The following is a 12,381-nucleotide window of genomic DNA, read 5'->3' on the forward strand; positions in this document are numbered from 1 at the left end:
ACAAGCCTGAGGGACATGTACATGAGACTCATGGCCACAAAACCGTGGTCGCCCATGAGCCTGTGGGACATACACATGAGACTCATGGCCACAAAACCACAGTCTCCAATAAGCCAGAGGGACATGCAAATGAGACTCATGGTCACAAAACCACAGATGTAGTTGACCACAAGCCTGAGGGGCATACACATGAGACTCATGGACACACAACTGTAGTTGACCACAAGCCTGAGGGACATGCACATGAGACTCATGGACACACAACTGTAGTTGTCCACAAGCCTGAGGGACATGCACAAGAGACTCATGACCACATAGCCACTGTCTCCCACAAGCCTGAGGGACATTCTCATGACTCTCATGGACACACAACTGTAGCTGTCCACAAGCCTGAGGGACATGCACAGGAGACTCAAGGCCACAAAGCCACAGTCTCCCACAAGTCTGAGGGACATTCTCGTGACTCTCATGGACACACAACCGCAGTTTCCCATAAGCCTGAGGGACATACACTTGAGACTCATGGCCACACAGCCGTAGTTTCCCACAAGCCCGAGGGGCATTCTCATGACTCTCATGGTCACACAACTGTAGTTGTCCACAAACCTGAGGGACATTCTCATGACTCTCATGGACACGTATCTGCCCACAAGCCTGAGGAACACACACATGAGACTCATGGCCACATAGCTGCAGTTGCCCACAAGCCTGAGGGACATTCTCATGACTCTCATGGTCACACAACTGTAGTTGTCCACAAACCTGAGGGACATTCTCATGACTCTCATGGACACATATCTGCCCACAAGCCTGAGGAACACGCACATGAGACTCATGGCCACATAGCCGCAGTTGCCCACAAGACTGAGGGACATTCTCATGACTCTCATGGACACACAACTGCAGTTGCCCACAAGCCTGAAGAGCACGCACATGAGACTCATGGCCACATAGCCACAGTTGCCCACAAGCCTGAGGGACATTCCCCTGACTCTCATGGACACACAACTGCAGTTGCCCATAAGCCTGAAGGACATTCACGTGACTCTCATGGACACACAACTGCAGTTGCCCACAAGCCTGGGGGACATTCTTATGACACTCATGGCCACATATCCACCCACAAGCTTGAGGGAGACACACATGAGACACATGGCCACATAGCTGCAGTTGCCCACAAGCCCGAGGGACATTCTCATGACACTCATGGCCACATATCTGCCCACAAGCCTGGGGGACACTCTCATGACTCTCATGGACACACAACTGCAGTTGCCCACAAGCCTGAGGGACATTCTCATGACACTCATGGCCACATATCTGCCCACAAGCCTGAGGGACATGCACATGAGACCCATGGCCACGTAGCTGCAGTTGCCCACAAGCCTGAGGGACATTCTCATGAATCTCATGGCCATACAACTGCAGTCGCCCACAAACCTGAGGGGCATTCTCATGAATCTCATGGCCATACAACTGCAGTCGCCCACAAACCTGAGGGGCATTCTCATGAATCTCATGGCCATACAACTGCAGTCTCCCACAAGTCTGAGGGACATTCTCATGACTCTCATGGCCACATAGCCACAGTCTCCCACAAGCCTGAGGGACATTCTCATGAGACTCATGGCCACAAAACCACAGCCTTATCTGGACATGGGAAGGAGGAGCACAGAGAGAGTAAAGGTATCTATTTTAAATGTTATTGTAGTAATGTAGTAATTTTATATACTGTAGTTTATATACTGTATGAATGTAACTAAGCAGTAGATAAACTTTAACCACAATTCAACATTACTGCAATGAGAAAAATTGGGCCCCTGAAAACTAAAAAGTGGAAACAGTGCTGGTTATCTTAATGACTATAGTTGTTTCAGTCTCCCACACATCTGAGGGAAATGTACATGAGATTCATGGTCACAAAACAACCTCATATGGCCACGGGGAAGAGAAGCATGATGAAAGAAAAGGTATCTGTTTTATATGTAGTGGTGACAGCTTTTATTTTTCATTTTGTAGATTTAAATACTAAAGCTTAGCTGTAATTTACAGTAGATAAACCTTATGAGCTGTACTTGCCAACACCAAGTCTGGTTCTGCTCGAGGTTTCTGCCTCTTAAGAAGCAGTTTTTCCTTGCCACTGTTGCCTAGTGCGTGCTCATGGTGGGAATTGTTGGGTCTCTCTTCGTAAGTATAATATTATAAAGAGTACAGTCTAGACCTGCTTTATGTGAAAAGTGCCTTGAGATAACTTCTGCTGTGTTTCAGTGCTACATAAATAAAACTGACTTAAACTGGGCCACTATAAAATACGTTTTAAGTCATGTATCTGCATCTGGTCAGCTACATAATCGCCTGGTTGCTAAGCTTAGGCTATAGAGTAAAATCCTAATTTGGCACCAACATTAGCATCGTATTTTTAATCTGGGATACTGTTTTTAGCTGAAGGATGAGAAAAAAGTTTGTCTTATTATCTTAATGATAATGATTGTTTCAGTCTCCCACACATTTGAGGGACATGTATATGAGACCCATGGCCAAAGAAAAACAACCTCATATGGCCATGGAGAGGAAAGAGAAGTTGACAGGAAAGGTACCTTATATTTTTGCTCATTATTCATTATTGTATCACTGATGATTGTGGTGTTTCAGTCTCCCACAATTTTGAGGAACACATACATGAAACTCATGGCCACAGAATAACCTCATCTGAACATGGGGGGAACAGGCATGAGGACAAGCATACGCAAAGAAAAGGTGAGAGGAAAGGTATCTGTTTTATTTCGTAGTGGTAGCAATACAGAAAATAACCTTTGGTGCAATAAATATGCAGAAGACAAACTTTCATTATGAGTTAAACCTGGTACCTTACTGTGAAAAAATGGAAACAATAATATGCGTCTCTAAATTTATCTCTTCTACTACATGATAATCTGTCAGTCAAAATAAGCTATAAGGCTAAATCTTAATTTGGTACCAACAGTAGGCACCATATTTTTAACTGAGACAATGATTGACACTGAAGGGCAGGGAATAAAAAGCAGACAGGAGGATGAAGTGGGAATTGGGTAGACTAGAAAAGGAGGGTGCATTTGACATTGAAGATGCTCTTGAAATAAATACAATATTGTTTCTATGTTCAGAACAGTGAAAACGTTACATTTTCATCAATTTTAAATACCCTTATGTCTTGTCTGATCATTTGTTTATAAATAGTATGGAAAATTTGAACTGTATGACACTTTGCTGATAACCCGGAAAATAAATAGTGAATATTTAACTCTGTAAACACATATATATTGCATTAGATTATGTGTGAACTCACAAATATTTGGATATTGTTGTCTTTGTAATATTTAGTTTGGTAAAACAGCCAAAGGTAATCATGCTCCGTCAGTACAGATTGATTTGCAAGCTCTTGCTCCTTTATAGTGCACCATGGCATTGAAAACCCAGAGTGGGAAAGAGGGAGTCATGGGACCACAAAACACACTTTTGGGAGAGAGGATGACGACAGAGAGGAGAAGGAAAAACAGAAAAGGAAAGGTAGAATTTGAACATGCAGTTTAATAGCACAGTGAGTCATAAATGCTTGCGCACTGGGACCCAAACGTTATCACAATAAGGTTAACAGGTGACACATCACTGCATTAATCTAATACAGTATGTTCCTGCTCCATTTAATGTGGCGATTTGAATCATTTGAACCCACAGTTAAATCGTCCTTTTCTTGTTTTAATCTTCCCCTGTGTCATAAGCATAAAATAAAGGCTCCTTCTTAGAAATACATATATATATTTATTTAAGTTTGAACCCACTTCAAGAATTCTTCAAGGCAAACCATACCAAATGTTTCCCACAACAATTTTTGCTTTGAGTTTTAAAAATGCCAATGCTCTAATTTCTGTTTTTCTGATTATTTAGGACTTCTCGTCTACGTGTGGCTTACAATTTGACACTGAGAGTTCATTTTTTCTCTTGGAAACAGTGGTTTGGCAAAACAGTCTCATAACAAGGGTTGTGCTGTTCTGGAGTTTTTACTTTGATCACATTATCTTCCAAGAAGAATGGATGATATGATAATTTCTGTTATCATTTTGCCAACTGCTGTTTCCAAAGACAAGAATCAACCTTTAATGTAATTCTAGGAGTGTTTTGAAAATTTACTTAATATATTCATCTGAAAACTTGCTGTACACTTTAAAAAACAAGCCAAATCAGATTGCTAGTCCACTCCAGATATTACAAATTGCAAAAAATTAAGCTGTCAAATCAGATAGTTTGAAAACACTGAGCACTACAGTAGTTGCTTGCATGCAGACTCATAAAATCTTGAGGATAACTTTTGGGTTCTCTCCAACAAGTTTCTGCAACCACTAGGTGAGGATTTTGTCAGCTTTATAGAACAAAGCAACTCCCTTCTTTAAGGTAGAATCTACTAGGAATCCCATCCATCTAAGCCATATGACTTCTGTAGCACTGATGCTCACCTATAGGCTGGTGTGCTCAATCTGTGTGAAGGTATAGTGCTGTAGTTGACTGTGGCACAGTGAATGATGTGCAGACAACTCTTACACAAAGATTCCTTCATCCCTCAAGGACTTCTGAAACTCTTGATCTCAGGAGAGCCCCAGGCCAGACAGTTGTTTGGGATCATATATGATGATTTCAAAGGTAAGAGACCAACACAAGCAGCACGTGGTCTGAAAATACAGAGAGGAAACTTGAGCTTGGTTAGATCCTCAGATCAGTGGATTGTAGTGTCTTTTAGTCACTTGATTAAAATGTCGATGCGGTTTTTCAAGAAAACCTGTGGAAAAATTCCTTTCATTGCATGTTTTATGTTCTTCATTTTACTCATTTTTTCCTATGCATCTGTGCCTCCCTCATGGTTGTTTCTTCTTTGTGTGCATGATCAAGGTAAGTATTTAGACTTTAAATTCATATCAAACCATAAAACAACTGCCCACGTTGACATTTCTGTTTATTGATTTTAGAAAAGATGCTTGTTAGCAAAGTATACTATTATTTCTTCAACCTCCCAGACTCTTTGAAGCAGGCAGCTTTCTCTTCCTCTTTCTCTCAGTTTGACTGTCTTTCACTGTTAACAATTCACAATTGATAAATACCAATAAAGCAGCATCTTGACTCGTAACGTTAATTTGTGGAACAATGTCCCATTGCCTCTCCAGTCTGTGGAGTAATTGGCCATTTATATTTAATTAGGCAGTTCTTCCCCCACTGCTAGCATGGTTCCCTCAGTGCTGAGAGAGGCATTTTATGGTGCTCCTCTCGCTGGCTTCCTTTAAACCAGCTCATTAATATTTCAGCTGGCATCATCAACCAAACAATAATAAAATAATAATGTGACGGCTGATTAAACAGCTAAACTCCGACTTTTTAATGTGCATTTAAATGTGTATTTGCATAAACATGCCTGGTAAACGCCTCTTTAGAGGACAGTGATGCCTTGCAGCACACTATTGCAGCCAACTTCTAAAGCTTAATAAAACCTTAATTAGGTACCAGCCTCAGCCGAGATAATCGTAGCAAGAATGTAGAGCAACACCCCTCCACCTCTCGCTACACAATGCAGATCCTTCAGTAAATGATATCAGGCTTTCATTTCTCTCTCTGTGGAAAAATTATACAAAAGGTCTTTCACCGCTCTCCACAGCATCATTTTTTTAGCTTTGGTTTGAGGGTGTAAAGTTTGGAAGAAGTCTTAATTTATCAAGCATTCAAGCATATAGAGTAAAACTTGCAATCAAATCCTCTCAGATAATTCATGAATTACAAAGAGAAAATTTAATTATGGGCTTTGATTGTGAAGCGCTTTATGAAAGAGAATTTAAGTCTGTGGAAATGAAGAACAAACAGAGAAAAGAGAAGAGAGAAAGCAGGTTTTCTCCCAGGTTAATCGGGGTCACAGTACCAGGTGCAGTCAGAAAATTCTTACTGTACTGTATCACTCACCTCAAACTCTCTTGGTTATGATTCTGTATCTTATAATCTACTCACTCATCCAGTAATGCAATTTAATTCCCAGACACAATTAACATGCCTGTACTCATGCACCTGCACACATATACACAAGCAAGGATGTACATGTACACACACACACACGCACACACAAACACAGGATAGTGGAATTCCCATCAGTAATCAGTGCAGCACAGTGAAGCAGACTCAGCAAACCTGAGTGTAGTAATGGAGAGGGAGTGGCCTGTCTTTATTGAACCAATATAGAGTCAGAAAGGCAAGTCATAAAACACACACAGAGTCATTCATTTTTTCACTGACATCTAAAACTAAAACTTTCAGACATATCTGTTAGTGCAACTCATTTATCATTTCCGACTGTCATCGATGAATCCTATGAGAATGTAATGGCCTAAAAAAATTCCATCTTCTTTCAACTTTCCAACATTGAAATTCTGAGTTTAACATTAAAATGTTTGACTATCCGCACCTAAGAGCAGAGTTTAAATCTGTCTCTTTTATTTTAGACTGTGAGTGCTACGGCCACTCCAACCGCTGCAGCTACATCGACTACCTGAACATCGTCACATGCGTCAGCTGCAAGCACAACACCAGGGGCCAGAACTGCCAACACTGCAGACTGGGATACTTCCGCAACGCCTCTGCTGAACTGGATGATGAGAGCGTCTGCATCGGTCAGTCTACGGGGGGACAGTGAGAGTGTGTGGTGTGTGTGTTCTAGGTGACTTACAGAAAGTGGAAAGGGATATGCTAACCGTTACTGCTTATTACTGCCTTTCATATTCTAGGTCTAGTACTGTAATTGAAACACATACTTTGTGATACATCATTTTGTTGTATTTATTTCTATACAAATACTCAAACCTACACTAATCAATATTTCTATGTCCTGCTACCATGGTATATGGTCATCATACTGGGATCTGTAACTCTAAACACAATAACTCAAAGGATAAGCCATAATAGAGACTATAAACTATTAAGACTTACACCACCCAAAATGGCATTCTTGATCACAAACTGCTGAGCATACATGTCATTTTGTCATATAGATCATGACGGGACATAGGACAGTTCAACAGTGTTTTGGTTCACTTTTGCCGCTCTCATTAGCATAATTTTCCAGATGTAGCAGACAGCTGTTTTCAGCAAAAATATTCTCATAAACCCACTGAGCACTACCTGCCCAGACAAAGACAGACACCACTATATTCACCTGCAAGTAGCTGTCAGCTAAAGAGCAGTGTCTGCTGGATATTTAAATAGGCAAGTGTTTTATAAAAGTTCATCATAACAACTTTATAAGGTGAAGATGATATGCCAATGTTTAGTTGCTGCCCTACTGCATTGTCCTTGTGCTAGGTCTACTGCTGTGTGTGTAAAAAGGTTTAGAGGTCCAGTCTTGTTCACCTAATATTGATGCAAACACCCTCAAGCACCCTTAAAGCTGAAAGTCAACATGTAAACCTCATTCAAAATCCAATCTGTTGGAGAACTGAGTCAAAACAATGACACACATACAACTCCTCTAATATTTTCAGACTGTTGTTGGTAAATAGTATGTCACTATTTGTTTTTTGCGTTCAGAGTATTTACTCTTTTTACACTCAGCCTTATCAAGGGCACGTCCTAGTAAGAGGTCACTCTGTTTGCATAGCTGTGAAGCGAAAATCTGGTGTTGATTTGGATCCATCTGTAGGTGGACCACAGGGGGTTGGAGGGTAAACTCGCCATGGTTGGGGAGCACACAGGGCCAGGCCTTGGAGTCAGCACAAATAAGGCCCCATTAGCTCATCTGCCAGCACGGTGGCACACCAAGGCATGGCAACACAAATCAGTTCTCTAGAGCAAGAAGTGATGTGCTCTCCCACACGAATGCATTTGCACACATATTTTACACAGCTACACATTATCCACACACATTCACTCTCAGTGGCTCGTGCACAATTCCAGTATTAATGCTCATGACCCACAAACACACAGATACCAACTGCCTTGCTGCGGTTGTGTAATCTGGGCCTCTTGGCCTGTTTCGCTTTCATGAATATTTTATAATAAATTTTATTATAAATTAATTAATTAGATCTTGGATTTAAGTAAAATACAAAATATCAGCTTACATCAAGTCATGAGAGAAATTTTTGTTCACCACCAGTCAACTGACAAATGCAGTGTAAATATGCAGATCTGCAGTTTTTTACCATGTCTGATCCACTATCAACTACCACTGATCAGTCAGCTTCTATAAATATATGTATTTGTAATGATAATATTGTGAAGACATCAGAGGAAAATACTGAAAATGTATGTTGAAAAAAACTCATCCAAAATTAAATTCAATGTCACCTTGTGTTAAAGAGCAGAAAACCTGAGTGGTGCATCTTTGCCAGACTTGACATGAATTTCAACAGCAATAATATGTTCAGATGGGTCAACATTTTACTGTGGTCAGTTGTGAGGGAGCGTTAAGGAGGGGGCTTCTGAGGGTAAATATGAGTTTATGGTGTTTGACTGACCATTTAAATAATCTAATTTAGATATATATACAGACACATTATATATATATATATATCTCAAATCATATAAATCCAATATTGACAATGAAAAAAAAGTTTGATTTAATATTAACAAAAAAGACCCATGACTGTTCAAAATACCACAATGTTCCTTAAACAATTCTATCTGCCTTTGAAAGCAGATATCATACGATCAAAAGAACTTGAAGCTCTATTTAGATGGGATTAGTTTCCCAAACAACATCTGAGATACACAGTACTTTCTGACAAAGGACATCTGTCATTTCATTTTTCTGTTTAGATGAGAGAGGAGTCACTGTAGTCTCTTCACAGTGTGTTAGGATGTATGATAGGTACCAGTTTTTGGAAACCCATGCCAGTAGATTTGTTGAAAGACTGTTCTAAAACATTAACTTCTAAGAGACCTTGAGAGCAGTTTATGCAGAGGTGGTGTACTGTACTGAGACAGTATTTTATTTATCACAAAATATGTGAGTTTTCCAAGGCATTGATACTGACACAAAAAACTAATCTTGGAGAAATAATTCTGGCTGAAAAGACTGTTTGAAAAGGGTCTTAATTTCAGGTCTGAATCTCTGCAGCATCTTGGGATGTCTCTGTACTTTGGAGAAACTCCACCTTACATGCACAGTACTGTAGCTCTGAAGTGCTTCACTACCAAAGACAAATCTGTGCTCTGAATACAAATGCACTTATTTTCAGCTGAACTAAATTCAACTCTAGATCAAATCCCCAAAAAAATTACAAGAGGCAGGAATTTTCTAAATGACTCCCTCTCTGTTTCCTCCACCACTCTCTTCCTCCAGAGTGTAACTGCAACCAGATGGGTTCTGTTCACGATCGGTGTAACAATACAGGCTTCTGCCAGTGTAAAGATGGCGCCATAGGGGCCAAGTGTGATGACTGCGTGCCGGGCTACTACTGGAAACAAGGCTGTTTTCGTGAGTATAAAGACATTGAGTTTTGGGTGGGTTCATGTCTGAAAAGCCAGGGTTGAAGAAATGTTGTAGCCTTACAGATCCTCTGTGAGCTCATCTCCCGATGTTTTCTTTACTCCCAGGGGAATAGATCATGTAGCTCATTAGCAGCATCAGCTGCTCCTTTAATTGATGACCCTGTCACACCTTAACCCCATTACAGGGAATCGCCTTCCTCTACCATCTACCATCTAGTCAGGGGCCTCAGTCTCAAATAGACCCTCCTCACCCACCCACAAACCACACACACACACACACACACACACACACTAAACCTCCACAGGCATGTGTGCTTTTCCAATGTGGGTTTATTTATTACAATATGGGACACATTGTAGTAGCACAGTATGTTTTAGGTTTGACATCTTACTCCAAATTCTCCAATGCAACAGAGCCAATTATCTTTGGTGTAATAAAAAATGTTATCTCATGTAATTATTTCTTGTCATGGAAGCCTGATCCTCTATTTTCATTCAGAACATTTTTAGGTCAAGTATCTTGTGCAGTACAACTACCTCTGTGCTTTTCCTAATGCCTTTTATAGCATTTTAATTATGCTATTTGTTTCTCCAATCATTGCTTAACACATCACACATGCAGTGTATTTTCTGCTGGGTTGAAGACAATGATTTTAACTTGACCCTGAGAAAGTGCAGGCTCAAGAAAAACAGACAGAGAAAAGGGCTGCAAAAACAAAAAAGGCAGGTGTTACCTGTTGTTGTCCCTGAGGCAAAGACTGGAGAATTTATCTTGCCTCTTTCCTTCCTCCTGCTTTCTTTTCTGCTTTGTTCTTTCTGCCCTGATTTCTTCTCCTGCCCCTGTATTGCTGTTTCCATCATGCTTTTTCCAACATTGCCCACCCCCCCTTATCCTCCCCCACCTCTCTTTTCACTTTGCCATACATCTTTCTTTCGTCTTTGTGCTCTTTACTCCCCCACTATCCTTTTACCACCTGTCACTTTGCTGCATCCTCTTTATTCCCAACTCCTCTCTCATTCTCCTTACCACTGCAATTCCATCACTCTCCCTCTTTTCCACTACTTCTCCCTCTGCCGCTCTCTCTGCCTGCCTTCATTTCTGCTCACAGCTAACGTTTGCGATGAAGAGATGCTCCTGTGCCAGAATGGAGGAACGTGCTACCAGAACCAGAAGTGCATCTGTCCTCCAGAGTTTAAGGGGGTACTCTGCCAACACTCCCGCTGTGAGGCGGGCAAGGACTGCAACGCCGCCTCTTCGTCGCACCTCTCAACGGCCACCCTGCTGCTCTGCACTCTGCTAGCCCACCTGCTGGCCACGTTAACTCCCCACTGAGCCACGAAACCCCCCTCCCCCCCAGACCAAGGAGTGTGTGTATATGTGCGTGTAAGTGAGGCAAGGGGACACCCAGAGTAGGTAGGGCCGTCCCAGTCATGGACCTGATGAACACACACCGCAGCACTGGCAAAAGAGCACACACTCACACAACACTTACTATCCCCCCGTCTCCTTTCCGACACACATACACATACACACACACACACCTCACAGGACTGTTATGATACTGAGTGTGTGCTCAGGTGTGAGGAGAAGGACAAACAGAAAAAAAAGAGGAGTGACCTCAGAGAAAAGAGATGCAGACGAAGGGGAAATAAAATCATACCAACCACTGTTCCCTTTATTCCTGAGCTGGAGCAATGTGCATCAAACCAAAAAGCATAAACAAAACACTTAAATCACCACTGTTTCACTTCAAAGGGAATGGCTGTTTCAACCACAAGGACCTTTTTTTTTTCCCTTTCTTTTTTTTTTCCCTCCATTGAGTTAAGGATCTCACCTCCATAAGACCAATGTGTGTGTGGTCAGACTCCGTGAGAGGGCGAGACACGTCAACAGAACGAACGGGTCGGGAGGCGAGGTGCGCATTTTGATCCTGCTGCTGAGGCCTACGTAGTATATTAACCAGGTTTCATTTCCTCTCAAAAGATGAGACTTGATTTTACATTTATTCTATTTCTGCTGCATTTTTTTAAAAAAAAATTATATCTTCAGTCATTGTATCTAATGTGCCACCTAACAGTCGCTGAGATTATACATATTATATAATATCCAGAGGGTTACGAATTATAAAAATTTAGTCACTATTATGGTTGTTATAGGAACGAGTGATTGTTGCCACACTTAGCGAGATTTAATCTTCACACAGTATTCAGGAAGCAGAATTTAAGAGAATTTAACTTATCAGAAGTCTAAAAGAGAGAGAAAAGATATCAACCACGTATCAATATTATATGACATTATTTGACTATTTTTTGTAGAAATTATTTTTGTTTGGAGTTACAATAAATTATAAAAAATTACATTTACAACTATTCCAAATGAGCATTTTATTACACTGAGTGTAAACCTTGCAGTAAATATGACTGTTATTTGCCTTCTTGCTTGTACTTTTTTCATTCAATCATGTGTCCATGATTACATGCTGGTAACATCTCTTTTTTCAGTGGAGTGAAAAAAAAGAAAAAGAATCAAACAAGTTGCCACAAAAGGGACATCATTTCAAGTCATCCATTTGATCTGTTTCATTCACTTTGGACATGGTGTTGAATGCTAATTATTACAAATGGATTATTCCAATTTCGAATCCAACAGCCTGTCTGACAATCACAAAGAACTGCTTTCCTGTCCAGAGAATATAAATTATTTTACTCTGATAAAAGTTGCAATGAGCTTTTATATCTGAAAATGTCACTTGCAGATGCACCACAAGTAATGGGCTAATTAAGAAATATCTTCCATAATTTAAACAGCGGAGATACACTGATTCACAAGGGTCCTGAGAGACAGAGTGACTGATCCTGAGGCCATATTTTCTCATCTTTAACTCG

General features: G+C 40.7%; 1 protein-coding gene across 1 annotated transcript in view; it reads left to right on the top strand.

Annotated features, from left to right (window-relative positions):
• Positions 1–11,862, top strand: part of ntng2b (netrin g2b) — a 62,430-nt gene extending 50,568 nt beyond the window's left edge. The window contains 3 exon segments of the mRNA XM_018662498.2: positions 6,510–6,677; positions 9,347–9,481; positions 10,605–11,862. Of these exon segments, the coding sequence (XP_018518014.1) occupies positions 6,510–6,677; positions 9,347–9,481; positions 10,605–10,828 (527 nt within the window). The 3' untranslated portion in view covers positions 10,829–11,862.
• Positions 11,863–12,381: the final 519 nt, after the last annotated feature.

Source organism: Lates calcarifer, linkage group LG9, assembly GCF_001640805.2.
Source record: "Lates calcarifer isolate ASB-BC8 linkage group LG9, TLL_Latcal_v3, whole genome shotgun sequence".
Taxonomy (NCBI): Eukaryota; Metazoa; Chordata; class Actinopteri; family Centropomidae; genus Lates; species Lates calcarifer.